The sequence below is a fragment of the Nannobrachium achirus genome (genome assembly GCF_963921795.1).
Source record: "Nannobrachium achirus genome assembly, chromosome: 21".
Taxonomy (NCBI): domain Eukaryota; kingdom Metazoa; phylum Chordata; class Actinopteri; order Myctophiformes; family Myctophidae; genus Nannobrachium; species Nannobrachium achirus.
In genome coordinates, this window is record NC_137828.1 from 20527712 (window position 1) to 20549206 (window position 21495).

Sequence of the window (21495 nt, forward strand, 5' to 3'; positions counted from 1 at the left end):
CGTTGGTAAAGTAGCAGACTCCATTATGTAATCCCAGTCTCTTCATCAGTTCATTATTTAGCCTCTAACAGAAGTCAGGACTGCTGTATTGACAAAATCCAGTCCCTATGGTGGCTACTGGTCTGTCCCTCAAAATAAGACTGCTTTCTCTGCATTTTTCTCTCTCTTTCTCTGCCTTCCCCTCTCTCTCTTTTATTCTGATGCGCTTACATAACACTGCTGTCAGCTGTCTCCATATTTCAACTTAAATATATATATATATATTTTTTTGCTCTACTTTGTAGTATAAGAGTGTTGTGGAGACAGTGGTGTAAAGTGCTGTATTTAAGTACAGAGTATTTCCAATTTTCAATACTTTTACTTCTACTCCACTACATCTCGATTCCAAATGTTGTACTTTTACTCCACTACATTTATTTGAAAACGTTACAAGTTACTTGATTTTTATTATTATCAGATATGAGCTTATTATTGATGGATCAGGGATCTCCATATATGGGCAAAAAAGGGACAAGGACAATTCATTTGTAATATCATTGTGATGTCAGAACAAGGTCAGCTATAGATGGGATGAGGTGTCACGCACTGTGTGACGCACGAACAGGATCTGCAGGTTGGAATGCGACCTACAGTCGCAATTACAAAACATACATTAATAAACCATTTGAGCCCTATTTACATATTGTCCATTTGAAAATAGCCGTTCTATTTTTAGAAGATTTGTATACATTGGCACATTCTGCATAATGAGTACTTTTACTTTTGGTACTTTAACTCATTCGTAGTTTACGGCCGAGGAGCCCGAAGATTTTTCTATGTCTTTCACTGCTGGCTTCTCCTACCTGTTAACGCGGGCGCTCATCCAATTCCCATCGTGCGCGATCGGACACTGCTATGTATCGCGTGTTCGCGTATTCCATCAGCTTCTCAAATCCGTTGAAATTTTGAAAATTGATCAATCCGTTCTCCATCTGTAAGCCGTGGTGTTTATACAGAAAGCTAACGGGCCAAAATAGAGGACGGACCATCCGCTTCCGGTTTAGGGTCTCAATGTTAAGTGGTCCGCTCAATAATGTGTCCGTGTAGAAACCGATCACGGAGCATTAGTTCCGGCCTATTTTAGTTCCGCTTCGATAAAAAATGTTTTTTTAATTAAGTTTATTAAATCTTCGGGTTCCTCGGGCATGGCAGGGAAGGGGGTACAAAGGGAAAGGGGTATTTTTTTGGCAGCATATGAGTTAAGTACATTTTTATACCAATACTTTTGTTTTTCACTCAAGTAAATTTTACTTGTAACACATTTCTACATACTGTAGCTATTGATACTTTCACTTAAGTAAAACAATACGTATATATTTTTTTTCCACCACTGCGTGGAAACAGGAAAAGTAACTAAAATAGGCGATGCACAAGCTCTACAATCTACAGCAGGGGTCTTCAACGTTTTCAGGCCAAGGAGCCCTTAGCTGAGAGAGTGATAAAGCAGGGACCCCCACTACATATTGTATAAAATTGTGTTGGAGATTAAACTGTTCATAGATTTCTTAGACAGAGTAGACTTGTTTGACAGCACTAGTATCATCAGATGTTTTCTCAAGTTCTCCTCGTGACATTTAGGCCTATGTAAGGTACTGTAAAGAAACAATGTAATTCAGGGATGCCATGGATGAAAAAGTTATTTACAGGGGTGAAAAATGTAAAAGCCAAATATATATGAAAACCAGAGGCATGGATTCCCCTCTGCAGATGGAACCCTTATTTGGTGCTTTGTTGTAACTTTCTATGCTGCCATTTTGTACTGAAGCAGGTGGTTTGCCCAAGGCCCGTCCTGCCACATGCTGTGGTGCTCTGCAGCAGTGTTGCCAGATGGGAAATGTTACATTAACATACTTAAGGCTTAACATTATTCTATTTTAAAGAAAGCAATCATGCATACTTTAGACAAAAACAATAAGATAAATCAATTGTGTAAGTAGGTAATTTCTCAAAAATTGCATTTCAGTCAGGACAACAGTATAATGTTACACCCAATGTGACACCCAATGGGTTCTATATCGACTCGAGGCTCCTTCACAGCCAGCTATAACTCTCCCTTGTATTACTCCCTCAAGGAACAGGTGTTGTAAAAGGACTGGTTTAATACAAGAAAGTGTAAAACTGAAACATACATGTACAGAAAGGCACAATTAACATAAAATACATACAATGTTGTTACAGGTAACACTACAACAGGTAAGCATTGTCAGGTAAGTGTTAACCAAACAGGTTTTAAACAAGAGGTATAGGTCATTTTCAGGTAAGTAGAACTAAACAGGTAAGCAAGTGTATGAACACTACTGTAACTAGTAAGGTAAGTATAAGCAGGTATGATGTAAGTAGTAGAACAGCATCTAAATAAGTAGGCCCAAGCCTTAACTTCCACCAACATACTGCAGTGTCATGCATCACAAAATAGAACATACACATGTCGGAAATATCTCACAATACAGCCCAATATACATTAGAGTTCTCAACGGGCCTGAAAATTAAGGCCCGGCCCTAACTGGGCCCGAGTGGGCCGGCCCGAAGCCCGGCCCGACCCTAACAATTATCATCATTTTTGGCCCGAAAACCCGAAAGCCCGAGAGAGAGAGAGAGAAAAAAAGAAACGTCGCCACTCGCCAGTAGGCAGCTGGCAGCACCAGTGTCTCAAATTACAACAGTGAGAGAATGCACATATAATAGTTGGCGAAATGGCAACTTCACGTGTTAAATTGTTCATGAAACATGCAAGGTTCTGCACAAAATGTGCTAACGTTAAATCCCTGTTGTTGTCAACAGTCAATCTCAATCATACAGCTCTCATCCTCTCTCCCCCTGCCGTCGCTGCCTGCGTGATTTATGTTTCGTCCTTTCAACGGTCACGCATCAAACACAGGCAGCTGGCTCGACAGATCTATAAACCCAAAACGTGTTCATCTAGCTTGCATTCTGGGCTTGTAGATCTGTTGTTTAGTGCGCGACACGGTCGACACCACCTAACCACCATGCTTAAACATACACAACTCAGGCAACAAGCGGCGCGCTGCGGCTGTAAACCCTTTAATATAAATGCACACAGCAGCAGCAAAGGACACTTGATTAACCAGAAAGCATAATGGAACTAGAAGCAGTGCTCTTCCGAGCACAGGTCTCCACCAGGCCGTGCGTACTGGTGGTGTTACTGTATAATAGGCCAATGTAAAAAGGGTGGCATATGTTCCTCACCTTAGATCTTTCATGGCAATCGGACGCTGCATGCATGATTTGAAGCATTGTGTTCCAAAAATGTGTTTTGCTAAAGTCTACCTAATGGTGGCGCTATAACAGGCCAATGTGAAAAAGGTAGCATTTGTTCCTTGACCTAGTGGGAATATGTGTGGCAAATTTCACGGTAATCGCAAGCTGCGTTGATGATTTGAGGCATTTTGTTCAAAAGCGGAGCAATCCTGCAAAATTTGGAAGCTAATATTAGCCAATCAGGATGGAATATGAAATATCAGACTGATCGGACTTGATCACATGACTATAGAGATACTGTGTACCGATTTGCGTGATTTTTGCATAAAATCTCAAGGAGTAATATCCAAAAATGTGTTTTACATATGTCGGCCCAAAGGTGGCGCTATAAAAGGCTGATGTGAAAAATGCAGGGCAAAGGTTTATCCTTAGCCTCTAGGGAGTGCGCTTACAAAGTTTGAAACTGATCGGTGGAGTTATAGGTAAAACCACAAATCGGCCTGTTATAGCGCCACCATGAGGCTGAGTTAAAAAAAATTAAGTGGCATTTCTTCCTCGGCCTAGTGGGAACGTGTGTGCGCGATTTCATGATAATTGCACTTTGCGTTTGTGATTTGAGGCATTTTGTTCAAAACGGCTCAATCCTACAAACTTTGGAAGCCAATCTTAGCCAATCAGGATGCAATATGCAAAATCGGACAGATCTGTGTCGATCACATGACTGTCGAGATACTGCCTACCGATTTGTAGGATTTTTGGACAAAATCTGTAAGAGTAGTGCACAGAAATGTGTTTTGCGAACATCGGCCACTAGGTGGCGCTAGAAAAGGCCCATTTGAAAAATTTAGGGCAGAGGTTCTAGATTGGCATCCAGGGAATGTGTGTGCTCACTTTGGCAGCAACCGGGCCAACGGCGACTGAGATTAGGTGCTCACAAACTGCGAGGACGCACGGACGGACGCACGCACGGACGGACGGACGCACGGACGGACGGACACACGGACGGAGGGGAAAACATACTCTCCCTCAGCCTTCGGCTGGTGGAGACAATTATTAATATCTTACCAGAGGAGATGATCGTCTCTATAAGGTAAGAGGATGTCAACGTATGGTGCTTTTAGGTTGATCATGTTGATGTTGTTGTAATACAATCCTCTTAAGTCCTTGTCAATAATATCCAGGTTGGTTCCGCTTTTAAACTAGTTTTCTTGGATTTATACTTATTACAAACTTGTGAAATTGTCTGCTGCCTTTTAATTTAACATGCAGCTCTGCTCGAAACTTTCATCGTAGCCGCTCAACACAGAGCTAACGGTGACTCGCTGCTGTGCTGTGAATTTCCGTATATCCAAAGGTTTCGATTGTGACGTCATCACAACAACCAGACTGCTCTATGAGTATGCGTCATCTATTATCCTTGGTCCATTGGTTAGGAACTTAGCCAGGCTGCAGTGCTGCGCTGAAGACAGTCAGACAGCGATATGCGCCTGTTCTCTGTTGCTTGAGTGACGGAGCCCGGGGCCCGGCCCGGCCCGACTAATTATTATAATCTTTGGGCCCGGCTCGGGGTCGGGTCGGGTCGGGTCGGGTCGGGCTCGGGCTGAATTTGAGAACTCTAATATACATTATCAATGTTGTATAACATGCATACTTACTTGTTTTGCCATGCACTCAAAGGGGTGAAACAAACTGATGGCTTAGTATCATTGACAACATTCAAAAACGATCTTTCTTGTTTACTGGGGGGAAAGGAACTACCAGCCCTGGCCACTTCCAGTAGTATATATCAGCTTGCAGCAAACCACATAAACGGCGTCCCCTGGAGACTGGGAGGTATAAAACTTAAGAAAAATAGAATAACTATGCCCCCTAGGGGCAGTCAAGTAAAATCAGGAAACTCCTAATGTATGTATTCATTTATTTATTTGTAAAATGAACCATGCGTTTGGTTTGGCAATTCATTGGATCTGCTTTTAGGTAGGCCTACTCTGGGAAATGAATCGAATCCCCAGTACTATCATGTCACACCCGAAAATTTACGTTATGATACAGTAGGTCATGTGGTTTTGTAGAAACGATTTGAAAACGGGGCAGGACCGTATCACAGACTGGCTCAAATCTACGATATATGAGCGCTTATGCAAGAGCATTTTCGGGAGTCGGGAGTCTCCATACAGCAGCAAAAACCTGACGTTCCAAACCTGTGCCCAGCACAGTTAATCTTCAAGCTGTGGATTTATTTGGGCCACCGGGAGATCAGAGATATAACCATCCCACCTCACACCTGCCTTCATCGATTAATATTTATGCATATCAATCACTCCATACACGATACTATTATGACTGCTTTCCAGGCTATCTCTTAGTAACGTGGAATAACTGCCCCCCCTTACGGGCACCTCATGACTCATGGGCTGCCGTCATGATTGCTTTATTGTAGTGTAACTTATTTCGAATGCACACTGCGCAAGTCTGTAATGGGTTAAATTGATATACAAATGTATTCTGTTCATGACAATGTGACTGGTGTCATTCATGTAGGCTGCTAGCCTACTTGACAAAGATTGTACCGTCACAGAATAAATGGTAATCCCACTGTCAAAGACTGCTGTTCCAACAGTGTACCAAAATGTTGCTCAATTGGGCTTGGGCTTGCAAGTAGGTGTGCGTGTGCATGTACAGTACATTTGTGCACGCGGTGTGTGTGTGTGTGTGTGTGTGTGTGTGTGTGTGTGTGTGTGTGTGTGTGTGTGTGTGTGTGTGTGTGTGTGTGTGTGTGTGTGTGTGTGTGTGTGTGTGTGTGTGTGTGTGTGTGTGTGTGTAGAAGAGAGAGAAATGAATTAATGAATAAAAACCTTAACATTATTGTGTATTAGGCTGGCCTAATGATAAAGTAAATGTTTCAAAAATAATTGTGGGTTCGCTGAAAGCGAGGACACTATGTTACCTTCATTATTTATCTACTATCAAGTTCTCCTCTAAAATTACGTAACCTATTACGTCAATTTAGTCAATTTCTCCTCGACAGTACAAAGGCAAGGCCCTTAGCCAATTAGGTGCAGCCAAAGGGTAGATCTTTGTGCCCATAAATGGTGTTACATGCGAGCCCACACTGTTTCGTAGGAACAGTATTACTAGTTAACAAATACTATTTTAAATCATGTAAAATCAACTATTTACAAATGCTATTTTAAATCATGTAAAATCAACTAAAGTCATTACTGCAAGTCCAATCACAATTAATCTTCAATGAATGAATGGTTTATATGTCACTGATAAGTTATATTGTGCTTATACTTACTATATTGAAATCATCCTTATAACCTTTAATTTAAATCAATAAATAAATCATTGTTTTATTTGAAGGCCTTCCTGCCCTAAAAAAAACTGACAACATCAAAGGCCAAGTGGCCTTGACCCTAAAATGACAAAATTCCAGGCCTGGTTGCAGCTCTAGTCCAAAGGCGAGTGCTCTACTACTGAAAACCTCATTATGTACAAAACTGTTACTTTCCAGGATTGAAATTCAAAAATGGCAAAAGTAGCAGATAGACGAGCTCAATGTCGTTTCACGCCGTGTTTCGATCTTGGAGATTATACACAATTATACTGTACCATCTATTGTCAAACCATTTTCACTAACAACATTTACCTCTGCAACTTCCTCCTGTCCACCCAGCTCCTCATTGAGGGGTACATGTTCACGCTCAGTGTGGTGTACACCATCTGTTTTGATGGCGTTGCCACAATCACAACCGACAACAGTACATGGTTCATCTGGTTCATCTGGCTTTTCATCTTCTTGCCATATGTTACCCATTTCGTCATCCTGTTGTTTCCTGACCTCAGCCTGGGTAGTGTGAACATCCTTGATGAGCGACAGGTGTCTTGTGAATTCGGCTAACCTCTTCTTAAGTTCTTCACTAAACTTCTTACTTATTCTTAGATGTTCGTCGGATTTGTCCAGTTTTGTCTGGAGTTCTTGTTCTATCTCGTAGCTCTCATTGCGAAACTTACGCTGCGCTTCCTTCATCTGCGCTTCCTTCATTTTCCAATCCTCTCTGTTCTTTTCCCAGACTCTCTGCTTCTCAGCCAAAGTATCTGTAGCGGCTTTGAGCTCTGCCTCCTTCTCTGAAAAAGTCTCTTGGAGGGCGGTGATCATTGCCTCCTTCTCGGAAACACTGTCTTGTAGGGCGTTGATCTCTGATTGAGTCTTAGACAGAGTCTCTTTGAAGTCTGTGTTATCTTCCTCCTGTGTGGACAGAGTCTCTTTGAGACTGTTATTCTCTGTGCTGAGGGCCTTGCATTCTACTTCACTCTCAGCCAGACTCGCTTCGAGGGTGATCAGCTCGTCCTCCTTATCTGCCAGAGCCTCTTTGAGGGTCGCATTCTCATTAACAAGAGTGCTGCTTGAACCTTCATTCTCCTCTGAATCTGATTCTATCTTAGCCAATTTCTGTTTGAGCTTTTTGAGGACCTCTTTGTCTTTCTCCATGATCTTAATCTTTTCCTCTGCGACGTAGAGCTCCTGAACCAATTCTTCCTTCGCTTTAGACAGTTGTTCTGTAAATTTTGCCCGCATTTGTGATTTCTCGTCTTGGAAGGTCTGCTCCATGCCGGTAATCTCGTGTTTCATGACGGTCATCTTTTCTTTCAGCCGTGATTTCTTCTCATCGAAGGTGAGTTTCATGTCGCTCATCTCCTCTTTAAGCATGGTTTCCTTCTCATCCATCTCCTTCCGCATGCCAGTTAACTCTAATAACATTTTGGCTTTCTCCTCATCCCAGAACACAGGGGGGGTCTCCTCTTCCTCATACAAATCCTCTTCTTTCGTTTGTGTTTCATCCGGCTGTGCAGGCACCTCTTGTGTTCCCTTACACACACACACACACACGCAGGAGCCGGCACCGATTGCCGGCTCCGGCGTTTGCTGCACTTGTTCGCTTTGAGGCTCCGGTACAACCTCTGCTCCTGAAGGTTCAGGGGGAGCCTTGGATGTGTCCTCATGTTGGTGTACTGACCTCCTCGACCTAACCTCTTCCAGGTACCGTTCGTAGAGGTCACTGTCACGCAATCTTTGCTGCGCCGCCCTCCGACCCGCTTTGAGAGGCCTGGGAGAGAACACCGATAAGGAATTAAGCAGCCGCTGGTTTTCGCTGTCTATACGATGTACTTCATTATTGGTAAAGGAGTAGTTTTTCCTGCTAGAACTCCCAAAGTTCTCACCAAATGAATGTTCCATCATTTGTTTTTCATAGTCTATATACTGGAATAAATCCTTGGTAAAAGAGTGATCTTTCCTGTATGCATCCCGATTGTTCACGTCTGAAGAATGTTCCCTCGTTTGCTTTTCATAACACTTTTTACAACGGACTTCACCATTGGTAAAAGAGTCGTTTTTCTTGCTTGCACTCTCATTGTTCACGGCCAAAGAATGTTCCTTCGCGTGTTTTTCTAAACAATTATTACAACGGACTTCATCATTTGTAACAGAGAGAGGACCTCCAACGCCCACACCCAAAGAGTTGTCCATCACTTAGTATTTTTAATACAAAAATACAGAACTTCTAAACTATGACAAATTGTATTCTGTATCACAACTAAATCAGAATACACTCATGTGTCTTTTCATCACTCCTGTAAACATGAAGCAGCTTCCTGGTGGATGTCATTATATATGCCTATGCCTTGGCCATGACATAACACATATCACAGTGCAAACCATTGCCCAAATATGGACTTCCATGCATTCATCTATCGGCGACACGCTGACAGAGACACAAGCGTGTTCATCAGGAAACAAACAGCGAAAAATGCTCCGATTGGATTTTCCAAAACAGACCCTTGTCACCCGTCGAATTGAATCCTGCTTTAACCAGTAAGACTCCCTAATCGGGAGATAAGCGACCGTTGGTCGCTTATCTCCACAAATAGGCCAAAAGTTTGTTTTACCAAAATCGTCCTGATGGTGGCGCTAGATAGGACAGATGCATTTTGATTACATGACTGTAGAGATACTGTGCGATTTGTGTGATTTTAGGGCAAAATCTGTAGGAGCAGTGTCCAAAAATGTGTTTAAAAAATCGCACCCGTGCGAAGTGAGCGGTGCAAATATATTTAGGGAGATACATTGTGGACAATTTTCAAGCCTTGTTTTTCTTTAAATAATCTATAATAATAATAATAATAATAATGCTTTGTGTGTCTTCAATCAAATGGCCGTGATCGATCAATAACTGTTCTAACCATGAATTAGCCGAATTCAACATGAGCAGTTTAGTATTCACAATCTGAAATCTGAACCTGAAATCGCACCCGTGCGAAGTGAGCGGTGCAGAAATATTTAGGGAGTACCAGTAAGACTCCCTAATCGGGAGATGGTCGCTTATCTCCACAAATAGGGCAAAAATGGGTTTTCCAAAATCTTCCTGATCCATGTTGATGACAAGAGTGTAGACATGGTGTGTAGTGATTTCCGTGATTTTAGGGCAAAATCTGTAGGAGCAGTGTCCAAAAATGTGTTTTTTAAAAATCGGCCTGAAGGTGGCGCTATATGGGACAGATTAATGTTGATGGGATGAGTGTAGACATACTGTGTAGCGATTTGCGTGATTTTAGGGCAAAAACTGTAGGAGCAGTGTCCAAAAATGTGTTTTAAAAATCGGCCTGCAGGTGGCGCTAGAAGAGGGCCATGTGAGAAATGAGGGGTGGGGTCTCCGCGTTGCCTTGGCGGACGAATAGGTACCGGCCCCGGCTCTCCCGGACGCTCCTAGCCCGAGTTACGGCATTTTATGTGAGCTGCAGTGGAGGGGGTCCTCCACTGGGGGCGCCACCACTTTTGCATCCGTTCTGGAGCACCAGGAGTGGGTGGTCCCCAGGAATTCCCCGTGAGCAGCCCCGTTGGGGTGGTCATTTGGTCATTTTTGCACATGTGGTCATTTTTTACACCAGGGGTCCTTGGAGGTTGTAGTTTGCCAGGTAAGGAGTGTGTGTGCAAAATGTGGCATGGATGGGGGCAACGGTTGTGGAGATATGAGCAGGGCAAAAGTGTGACGTGTGACGTGTCACTCACGGAGGGACATTTATTTACACCTGGGGATCCCCCCAGGTGTAAATAAAAGAATATAGTAGTATACAGATTTACAGAGACATCTGGAGATAGATTCAGATACTGAGACTCATAGAAGAATATTGAATAGATCTCTCCATGTCCCTCTCGCTGTCTTTCTCTCTGTAGGGAAAGGAACGTGGCACTTGAACATTATGTCGGATGATCTAAAATAAATGTTTCTTGAAGATGGGGGATCGCAAAGATGTGTCTCCTCAGTTCCACTCTCCCACCCAACAACAACAAATAGGCCTACAGTATATGGTCACTTATGGCATGATGACAGCATCCTACATGTAGGCTACAGTACATCCAATTTGCCGAAATCAAGGCTTCAAAACTGAACTCCACAAAGCAATGGATGACGTCATGGGTAGATCTGTCGTCAGCGTAACGGATATAAAAGCAGCAGTCAAACCAACACAGGTAATTTCTCCAAAAGCGGATCACAATTGTCTGGTATCGCACGAGCAGCGAGCACCACATAAAGGCTGAAATGGCCGCCACCATGATTGACACGGAAGGAGCCCCAGCGCCAAAGGTCGTCCCACCAAAGGTCATCCCCTTCTTCCCGACATTTCAAAGTTATTTGGCAATGGGAGATCAGTTGTACCAAAAGGGGCACTATATCAAAGCTATAGAAAGCTATTCCATGGGATTAATGCTCAAGGTGGAAGACAAGGACTGCCTCGCTGAGCGATCTAAATGTTTCCTGAAGATGGGGGATCCAGAAAATGCTTTAAGGGACGCTGAGGCATCTCTTAAACATGACAAGACATTTTACAAGGGATTGTACTGTAAGGCAGAGGCACTGTGCACCATAGGGGATTTTGAGTCTGCACTGGCTGTTTACCATAGGGGACGGAAGCTGCGTCCAAATGTGGCCGACTTCAGACTCGGCATCCAGAAGGCAGAGGAAACTTTGGAAAGGACTGTGCGGGGGAAACCTACCGGTGTTATTCATCACCCTAAGAAAGACAAAGAATACCTGGAGAAGTGGGACCTAAGGAGAGACCCACCTGAGGAAGAGGACCTAAGGAGAGACTCACCTGTACAGAGGACCTAAGGAGAGACCCAACTGTTGATGGTGCCTGATTTCCTGGAGCTCTTCAGGGAGAGAGCCACCGCCCCCTTCTTTGTGTTCCAGGTGTTCTGTGTGGGGCTGTGGTGTCTGGATGAGTACTGGTACTATAAGGACCATAAGCTGGACTTTGCCATGTCTACATACCGGTACCTAAATATTAGAATACATGAGGATAGTGCATTCTAATGACCCTGAAAGGTCATGTTAAGATACTTTGAAGACAAAGTCATTCGAAAAGACAAGTCTGGCATGTGTTATTTCTATTGGGACGATATTTGATGTCTTCTTGCAAATGATGGCTGAGAAGCCCAAGATTATTATAGGTATCACCTTCATGATCACTGTCCCAGTTTAGCCAGAAGGCCGGCAAGATGAGAGACCGATTGTACAAAATTCAACAGTAGTTGCAGATCCAAAGAGGAGAAGGAGGTTCTACTGTATTTTCGCTCCCATGAAGTGTCCAGGATATGGAGTTGGTTAGGCGTGGTAAAGCTTGTACTTCGATCTACATGATAATCATAAGCTGTTTATTTATATTCTTTGAATTTCAAAATTGTCTTGAGCTGGATATCTCTATAATACATGAAAACAAACCACACTCTTAGACAGGGCCCTGTGATTAAAGCGCTCTGTCTAAAAGTGTGGTTTGTTTTCATGTATTATAGATAATACATGACTCATACAATTGAGAAATTCAAATGAACTATTTTGAAATTCAAGGTTAGCACCGCTCAATAATTTTTTATGACGTAATTTAGGCGGCCTAAACGCGTTCTAAATCAGAGTTAACCAATCGGGTGCCTATGTGACTATGACATCATGGACAGATCAACAGAATCGAAGTGTTTCATTGGTCTAGTGGACTCATGTCATCATCATTTGTGATAAGCTGTTTATTTATATTCTTTGAATTTCAAAATTGTCTTGAGCTGGATATTCTCTATAATACATGAAAACAAACCACACTTTTAGACAGGGCCCTGTGATTAAAGCGCTCTGTCTAAAAGTGTGGTTTGTTTTCATGTATTATAGATAATACATGACTCATACAATTGAGAAATTCAAATGAACTATTTTGAAATTCAATGTTAGCACCGCTCAATAATGTTTTATGACGTAATTTAGGCGGCCTAAACGCGTTCTAAATCAGAGTTAACCAATCGGGTGCCTATGTGACTATGACATCATGGACAGATCAACAGAATCGAAGTGTTTCATTGGTCTAGCGGACTCATGTCATCATCATTTGTGATATCATTTGTGACATCATTTTTTCTAAGCGGTCTATAGGAGCGGTTAGCACCGCTCAAAAATCGGCCTGAAGGTGGCGCTAAATGGGACAGATCCATGTTGATGACATGAGTGTAGACATACTGTGTAGCGATTTGCGTGATTTTAGGGCAAAATCTGTAGGAGCAGTGTCCAAAAATGTGTTTTAAAAAATCGGCCTGAAGGTGGCGCTATATGGGACAGATCCATGTTGATGAGATGAGTGTAGACATACTGTGTAGCGATTTGCGTGATTTTAGGGCAAAGATTGTAGGAGCAGTGTCCAAAAATGTGTTTTAAAAAATCGGCCTGAAGGTGGCGCTATATGGGACAGATCCAAGTTGATGACATGAGTGTAGACATACTGTGTACCGATTTGCGTGATTTTAGGGCAAAAATTGTAGGAGCAGTGTCCAAAAATGTGTTTTGCAAGAATCGGCCTCATGGTGGCGCTAGAAGAGGGCCATGTGAGAAATGAGGGGTGGGGTCTCCGCGCCGGCGAGGCGGACGAATAGGTACCGGCCCCGGCTCTCCCGGTCGCTCCTAGCCCGAGTTAAGGCATTTTATGTGAGTTGCAGTGGAGGGGGTCCTCCACTGGGGGCGCCACCACTTTTGCATCCGTTCTGGAGCACCAGGAGTCGGTGGTCCCCAGGAATTCCCAGTGAGCAGCCCCGTTGGGATGGTCATTTGGTCATTTTTGCACATTTGGTCATTTTTTACACCTGGGGGTCCCCCAGGGACCTGGGGGTCCCTGGAGCTCCGGGGGTCCTTGGAGGTTGTAGTTTGGCAGGCAAGGAGTTTGTGTGGAAATTTTGGCATGGATCGGGGCAACGGTGGCGGAGATATGAGTAGGGGGAAAGTGTGACGTGTGACAAGTGACGTGACGGAAGGAAGGAAGGAAGGAAGGAAGGAAGGACAGACAGACTGACGGCTGGTGGAGGTTTGGATAGTATGAGAGTGTAAAAGTAACTGCGACCTACGGTCGCAATAAGAAAAGAAGACCATAAAACACAACGTGTTGATGACATTCAACACGTCCGCGACGAGTTGTGTGTTAGTTTGTGCAATTATTTACTATTCATTTTACTATTACATTAACATGTTTACGCATTGGGAGTTAACCCATTCAGGCCGGGAACACATTTTAGTGTATTACAATACATGTTTGTTTTTGTAGGCAAATTTTTTAATAATATTGTTTTTCAGAAAAACATGTGATTATGTCCATCCTACTGTTCCATTTCTTATAGAAAGCATTTGTATTCTTCTTCTTCCTCCTCATTGTATTGTTGTTTTTAATGTGTAAATAGGGAACTTTATTATGGGGGAAGAAAACTGGTGTATTTTCCCTTTTTTAAATGGGTTTACAACAAGGGTTCATATTTGAGATTGTAATTAGAGAAAAGAAGAGTGTTAACTCATTCGCTGCATTTTAAAAATGGCTGGATGCAATACATCACACTACATAGAAATATCAATCTAGAAACAATAACGTAGGTAGACCAAGCACCTAATCAGTAAAAAACTAAAACTACACCACCCTACAGAGACCAACACAGACTTCCCTCATCACAAGGAGGAGTAGCACAAGGTGATACTCTGTTTATATATAAACAAAGTTTCTGCCAATAACTATTAGTGCCTCAGAGAAAAATTAGGTTTTTTTGTACACTGTGGCCAGAGTTTTTGAAAAGATTTGTTTACATCGGCCAAAAAACGTGTTTGCATGTGGGCAACCACAAATTAACACTGGATCAATTGGAACGCGGGTTCTGAAAAGTAACGGTTTTGGAACTAGTGTTGATTTCGTTGAAAATTTCACAAAATAAAAACTAAGCTGTGATTGCTAAAACTAAGACTAAATATATTGACAATTTCGTCAACAAATACAAACTAGACAAAAATGTTAAGGAGAGACTAGTGGAGAAGAGATCCAGTAGAACTAAAAGACAATTCATTTTATGTTTAGTCGTGCTCGGGTGTTGCGCTCTGAAAATAGCCGTGCGACGTGTTGTGAGCTTGTAGATTTTCAGCATGCAGCAAGTGTAAAACCAAACATTACGACACCATCAAGGCCCGCAAAAATACATTTTCGTCGACAAAATCAACCGTAGATTTAATCGACTATAATCTTAAGATATTTAGTCGACTAAAACTAGACTAAAACCAAAATATTCCAGATGACTAAAATATGACTTATTGCAAAGACTATGACTAAAACTAAATCAAAATTTGCTGACAAAATCAACACTAGGCAACAGTGAGATTGATTTCTTTTCATCTTTTTTTCAGGAGCGATGCCGGTGCCAGACCAGCCTGCGGAGCAGGAGAAGGGTGCCATGGTGCCCCCAGTGATGCCAGCGTCCAACGGCGACGGTTCTGAGACAGAGACGGCCTCCGCCATCCTGGCCTCTGTCAAAGAGCAGGTAGGCATGCTCCACACACGCGCGCTTGTGTGTTTGTGGTGGTGGGAGGGGTGGTGTATCTCTCAAACCACCAGATTTGTGTGATCCTGCATTGGGGCGGCCATAGCCATAACTTCTGGACCAATCAGTGAACGGGGTGATAGCCTAGAGTGAATTAGCCTAGCGTAGCCAGGCTTACTCATCTGCGAGGAGAAAAGCCTGGTGACAATATGAGGCAGAGACCGTTCTAGGAGGTGGGCCTGAATTTTTCCGGAAATTGTATTTTTTTTTTCACAGAGCGGTGTTCCTGCAAACGTATTTCCCGCTGGAAGAAAATCTGGTCTACCATCTCCTGCTCCGTTGGTTGCGCTCGCAATAAACAATATACAAATAAAAACATTGATTCAGGCGATGTTACACCTATTAAGAGTGAGTTAAGAGCTACAATCTATTTTTGTTTTTTCGCTGGGTAATGTAAACAGACCCGCACCGCATGACGTAACTTCCGTTCAACGCAGCACTTCCGCTATAAATCTTGGAAGCAACCGGAAGGCATATTGTGTACAGGGTGAGAGTGAATGGGTAGATGTATGTCTGTAAAAGCAGAGAGATGTGTCAGGGTGAGAGGTGAGTTGCTACTCATCGCAGTGAGTGACGTAATGTTGTATGTTTCTGACTTTAGAAAACTAAAATTGGAGTACGAATGGGCCTTTAGCCTTCGTTCGATAGTTACTTGGTTTGCCTTTGACAAGTATAGTAATATGCTTGATCCAAAATATATCAGTTTGTTTTTAAGAGGCTGAATTTGTTTGCACTCATATGTATTTTGGTTTTACAGTGGGTGTTCAGTGTTCTTGCATACTGCTTACTGTGTACATGAACGCCATTTTTGTGAAATGCACTTTAGTCTGAATAATCTACTTGACTGTTTGCTATTGACTTGGTAAAGCTGGTTGCAGTTCCACTGCTTCTATTGCACGATACTCTCACAAATCTTCACAACGCCAAGCATGTTGTAAGAGTAAAGCTATCTGTGCTTATTATACCAGCTGAGCAACCATCATCAGCTGGCTGAAGCTGAAACAGAATCTCTGAATAAGGACTGCTGCACATCCATATTGCCACAGCGTTAGTTTTCGGTATAGCCCAAACACACACGTACGTGGTGACCCTCTTATCGCTTGCTCCTCATGCTCTCTGTCTGGCTCAGTCTTTGCACCTCTGGCCTCTGTTCTTCTCTTAATCGCTCTGCTTTGTTCAGAGGCTTTGTTGTGTAGCTGTACAAAAAGAATAGAACAAGTCAAGCCAATGATTGATGGGTGTGGAGGGGAAAGCCTAATGGAGGACGATGTTTCCTTTTTTACAGAGATTATAGGGGTGAAGAGAGAGCTGAAGCTAAGTAGACGTAATTGGAAAAGTCATTAAAACCGAGGCAATTACTCAATGGGAAGCACTTCAAAGGTGGCGACCGTGCTCTTCGGTAATGGGCAGTGTGACATGTTACATGTGAGACCAGGTGGGGGGGGACGGGACTTTGATTTGGCTTCCTGATTATTCAAAAACAAAACAAAAGAAATCTGGTTCTTCACACTATTTTCAGGTATAGGCGAGGGGATGAGGGAGGAAGGTACCGAGAAAGGAAGGAAGGATAAGGGGAAGATTGTGTGTAGGACATTGCCGGCTCATATTCGAAGGTTTTCCCCACAGGAGACCTTGCTGAGACTGCATGAGGGAGAGAGAGCGAGAGAGAGAAAGAGAGAGAGAGAGAGAGAGAGAGAGAGAGAGAGAGAGAGAGAGAGCTCAACGGGTTTGATTAATGTAATTCTACATGCCTGAGTGGGTGGTTGGCTGAGAACAGTCACACTTTCAATCGATAGCCTTGGAAAGACTGTGGGGTGTGTGTGTGTGTGTCAGTGTGAGCGTGTGTGTGTGTGTGTGTGTGTGTGTGTGTGTGTGTGTGTGTGTGTGTGTGTGTGTGTGTGTGTGTGTGTGTGTGTGTGTGTGTGTGTGTGTGTGTGTGTGTGTGTGTGTGTGTGTGTGTGTGTGTGTGTGTGCGCCAGTGTGAGCGTGTGTGCGCGCGCAAGTGTGCATGACTTTGTGTATCCGTCTGCTCTACACAAGTCTGTGTGGGGAAAGTAATGCACGTTTGCACTAAAGTCACTTTACTTCTTTGTGCCACTCTTGCTTTTGTACTTCAAAGACGCCCCCCCCCCACTACAAGATCTTAACACCCACGCGTGCACGTACACAGGAATGTGAGCCCATGCACATAGAGTAGTGTTTGCCTCTCATGAAAAGGCATTTCGAGTCGCAAAGTCTGGTGAATAGTGGCTCCACTTCACACTAATTGCACTGGGTGATTTGTGTTTATCCTTGGACCTGCCATTTAATTTTACATCCAGCATGTCATTCAGACTCAGCCATGCCATTTTAGATTGAGTCTGTCACGGGGCTCAGACGTGTCGCCGTTTTTTTGCGATCTTCTCCGCCTTCAGAAGTTGGCCTTAATTTAGTGGCACAAAGTATTCCGTTTATACCCTCACCTGGTGAAGGACAAACGCTGATGGCAATTCTTCAGCAGATGCTTTTCCTCCCCCTCTGTGTACCGGCATTCATTCATGAAAGAACGTCTTTCCATCTGTGTGTGTGTGTGTGTGTGTGTGTGTGTGTGTGTGTGTGTGTGTGTGTGTGTGTGTGTGTGTGTGTGTGTGTGTGTGTGTGTGTGTGTGTGTGTGTGTGTGTGTGTGTGTGTGTGTGTGTGTGTGTGTGCCAAAAGCCAAAGCATTTTGTCAAAATTCTGCTCAATATCTGTGATAATAGGCAGCCGCCATATATGGAGGAGACGGTGCTTCTTGTATCCATAGACTATGATTAGTCATACAGTATCAAAGAGATTCTGAACTTGATGAGTGCATCTACCAGTATTTGTGTTCAAGATGTTTTCTTGTAAAATGTGAACATAAATAAATGATTAAATGTGTGTGTGTGTGTGTGTGTGTGTGTGTGTGTGTGTGTGTGTGTGTGTGTGTGTGTGTGTGTGTGTGTGTGTGTGTGTGTGTGTGTGTGTGTGTGTGTGTGTGTAAAAAACGTACAAAATAAATGAATCATTCCTGTTGATAAGGTATGGCAACATGACTGGTGTCGAAGGCGCGCGTTCAAGACACCAGCCATGTTGCCATACCTTAGCTCTTTCTGAACTGACGCCACTGCAAGTAAAAGTCTGCTGCTAACCCTTGAGCAAGCATTATCTGTGGATTCAGGTACTACCTGGCTGTGTATGAAGGTCTGAAGACTCAGGTTTACCCTTTTAAAGGTCAACTTTATGACACCCACCATTGACTATCTATTTTCTGCTCTCTGCATTGTCGGTCCAACTTTTGAAGCTGTTTGTGGAGTACTGCTCTACATCAAAGCAGGGTAGCTAAAAGGTTATCATCCTGCAGTGTACACAGTTGTGTGGTGGCTTTTTTTTCTTGTTTGTTACATAAAACACACACACCTTTAGGAAGTTCAGTCTCCTTAGCATTTTATCTACAAGAGTATGTCTCTTTCTTCCTCTTTCAAATGTCTTTTTTGCTTTGTTGCTTTTTTAACTGGCTATTTTCACTATTTTAGATAATTTTTAACCCTTCCAGTGCCAGCCCCTAGAGGGCGCCAAAGAATGCCAGGGTATCTCTCATAGGCATCCGGGGACTCACGTTGCAGTGACGCGCGTGCTCACGTGCTCACGTTCGTGCACGTCATGAAAAGGTCCCGGATGAAAATGGCTACAAAATAGCTATTAGCTTGTTCTCATTTAAAAGATAATTTTTCTGCGATTTCGCCGTAAATAAACCTCGCGCCGCCTCCCTAAAAACACAATCCAGAGAAAATGACCTTCAAAGATGTGGGTTTGCATTGGATTCGGCGGCGATTCGCGGCGGCGTTACTCGTTTACGGCCGGCCGGGGGTCGGACGGATCTCGGTCACTGGATGAAAAATTTAGGCCGGGGCTTCAGTAGGCCTCGGATCATTTTATTCATTTCATAAAAAAGCTGCATTAATTCGGGATCGGCACACTGGACGTCGTGCCGCCGGCGGCGCCGAACATTCGGTGAACATTGGGGGGCTCAAAAATGTATTTTAAACCATTTTTAATGGAATATATCGTCGGACCATGTAAAATGGCTCGCTGGAAAGCGTAGGACGAGCCAGGACCACCCACTACAAGCAGCTCGGGGTAAGTAAAATAATAAAAAAAGGCACGGTGGCACGGTGGCGCAGTCAGTAGTGCTGTCGCCTCACAGCTAGAAGGTCCTGGGTTCGATTCCCGCCGGGGGACACTGTGGGCGCTGGGGGGCGTGTTCCCTCCTCCGCGTCATCAGTGCCCACACCCTAGGTGGGGTTGGCAAAAGGGCCTTTCTGTGTGGAGTTTGCATGTTCTCCCCGTGTCTCCTAGGGTAGATACCCTCACAAAAACATGCAGTAATCCTGGTCTCTATAAAGCCTCCCCCTGGCCAGCCGGGGCGCCTGATGGAGGGGAATGGAACTGGTTGGAATAACGTGTTCCTTCCACGCGCTACGTCCAACCGGGGAAGCTTCCCCTGTCAGGTGATAAGAAGCGGCCTGCTCACTCCTCATGCATTGAAGGAAGCATGAGCTCAGTTCGGGGCCCTCCCCAGGTTGGCAGAGGGAGAGTAGAGCCCAGGATCACAGCTTAGGCAATTGGCACCGGGTGAAAAAATGGGTTACAAAAATCGTGGGATAAAAATTTAAAGTAAAAAAAAAATAATAATAAAAAAAAAATTGTATTGGATTGAAATAAAGCCGAACTTGTTCGGGATCGGCACAATAAGAGTTAAAATGATAAATACAAAACGAACAGTTTTAGAGATACAAGGTTTTCACCCGACAACGACGGTATATCAGCATCCACAGCGGTGATGAACAATGTAAAACAATATATTCTGTGAACGGTGGCACCAAACACGCACTACACACTCCAGCTGTGTCATAGCCTACATAGAGAGGGGCTTGGCAGAGAGCTCTGTACCAGTGGTGCTGAAAGACGCATGCAATAGGACATAACCCAACAAGCCAACTTCTGCATCGGCTGTTTTTGCTACTTTTGTGCAACACCGTTGTGTGCAGAGTAAGTTATTCATTTACACGCACACACGCATGCACGCACACACACATACATGCATGCAGGCAGGCACGCACGCCTGCATGCACACACACACAAAAATGAAAATACAAAAGTTTATAAAACATAGTGAAGATGTGAGATACAAGGTTTCTGCCTGACAGCGGCCATATATACACTGTCATCCTGTCCGCTTACACAACACTACTGTATGACTTCTCATGAATAATGCACACACACACACACACACACACACACACACACACACACACACACACACACACACACACACACACACACACACACACATACACACATACACATACACCATTATGGATGGTGTGGCCTATTCGCGTGCTTGCGTTTTCATGATCTTTTCACTATATATTTGCTTCGCATCAGCACATCTTGAATATGGAACATATTATTTACTTTTAGCCAGGTGTGTGTGTGTGTGTGTGTGTGTGTGTGTGTGTGTGTGTGTGTGTGTGTGTGTGTGTGTGTGTGTGTGTGTGTGTGTGTGTGTGTGTGTGTGTGTGTGTGTGTGTGTGTGTGTGTGTGTGTGTGTGTGTGGCAAATGTTCCCACAAGTGTACTGAGAGACTGATATTTTGAGGACAATTATTTTATTTATGTTATGTTTCAAAAACATTTTTAGAGCAAACTGCACAATTCAAGCCTTTGTCAAGTCCTGCCCGTTGTCCCGCCCCTCTTCACACCCATTGGTAACTGTCTTGGTGGGACACTCGGTTGGACACTCCATCCACTACCATTTGCATTCAGTTGCTTCGTATTGTTATTCTGTGTTCAATTCTAATTTCAAACTTGGTTTCAGTCAAATGGAGCTGCTCAGTGGCAGTGTAGTGACTCAGCATGTTTTTAAATGTTTTTATTTCTCCAAAAATTATGTTTTAGCAAATTCAACATAAAAAGGTGGAACCATGGCGGGACAAGGCAGATAGAGCCTTCTGGTTGGTCAGTCAGGGACCAACCAGAAGGCTTACAAAGGGTGAATTAGGAAAAGATTGAGGTTGGGATTTGTGTTAGAATTAGGCATTTAGGGCCCTATTTTTGTTCATGCCTTACCCCTTATCCGTAAACTCTTTTGCCATTTTTTACTATTTTGAAAAACATGTTTAATCTACAAGCTCTACGTCATGTAGATCGGCTATTTGAAGTATTTTAAAATGTTTTTTTTTTCTTTTTTCTTTTTCTTTTTTTAAATAGTAAAAAAAGGTAAAGACGTT

The 21495-nt window shown here is 43.4% G+C and overlaps 1 protein-coding gene across 1 annotated transcript in view; it reads left to right on the plus strand.

The window, feature by feature from the left end:
- Positions 1-15016: 15016 nt before the first annotated feature.
- Positions 15017-21495, plus strand: part of ctnnd2a (catenin (cadherin-associated protein), delta 2a) — a gene marked incomplete at both ends in the record, with an annotated part of 625519 nt that continues 619040 nt past the window's right edge. Inside the window, one exon of the mRNA XM_080752281.1 lies at positions 15017-15145. Coding sequence (XP_080608407.1) covers positions 15017-15145 — 129 coding nt within the window. The remainder of the gene's footprint in view (positions 15146-21495) is intronic.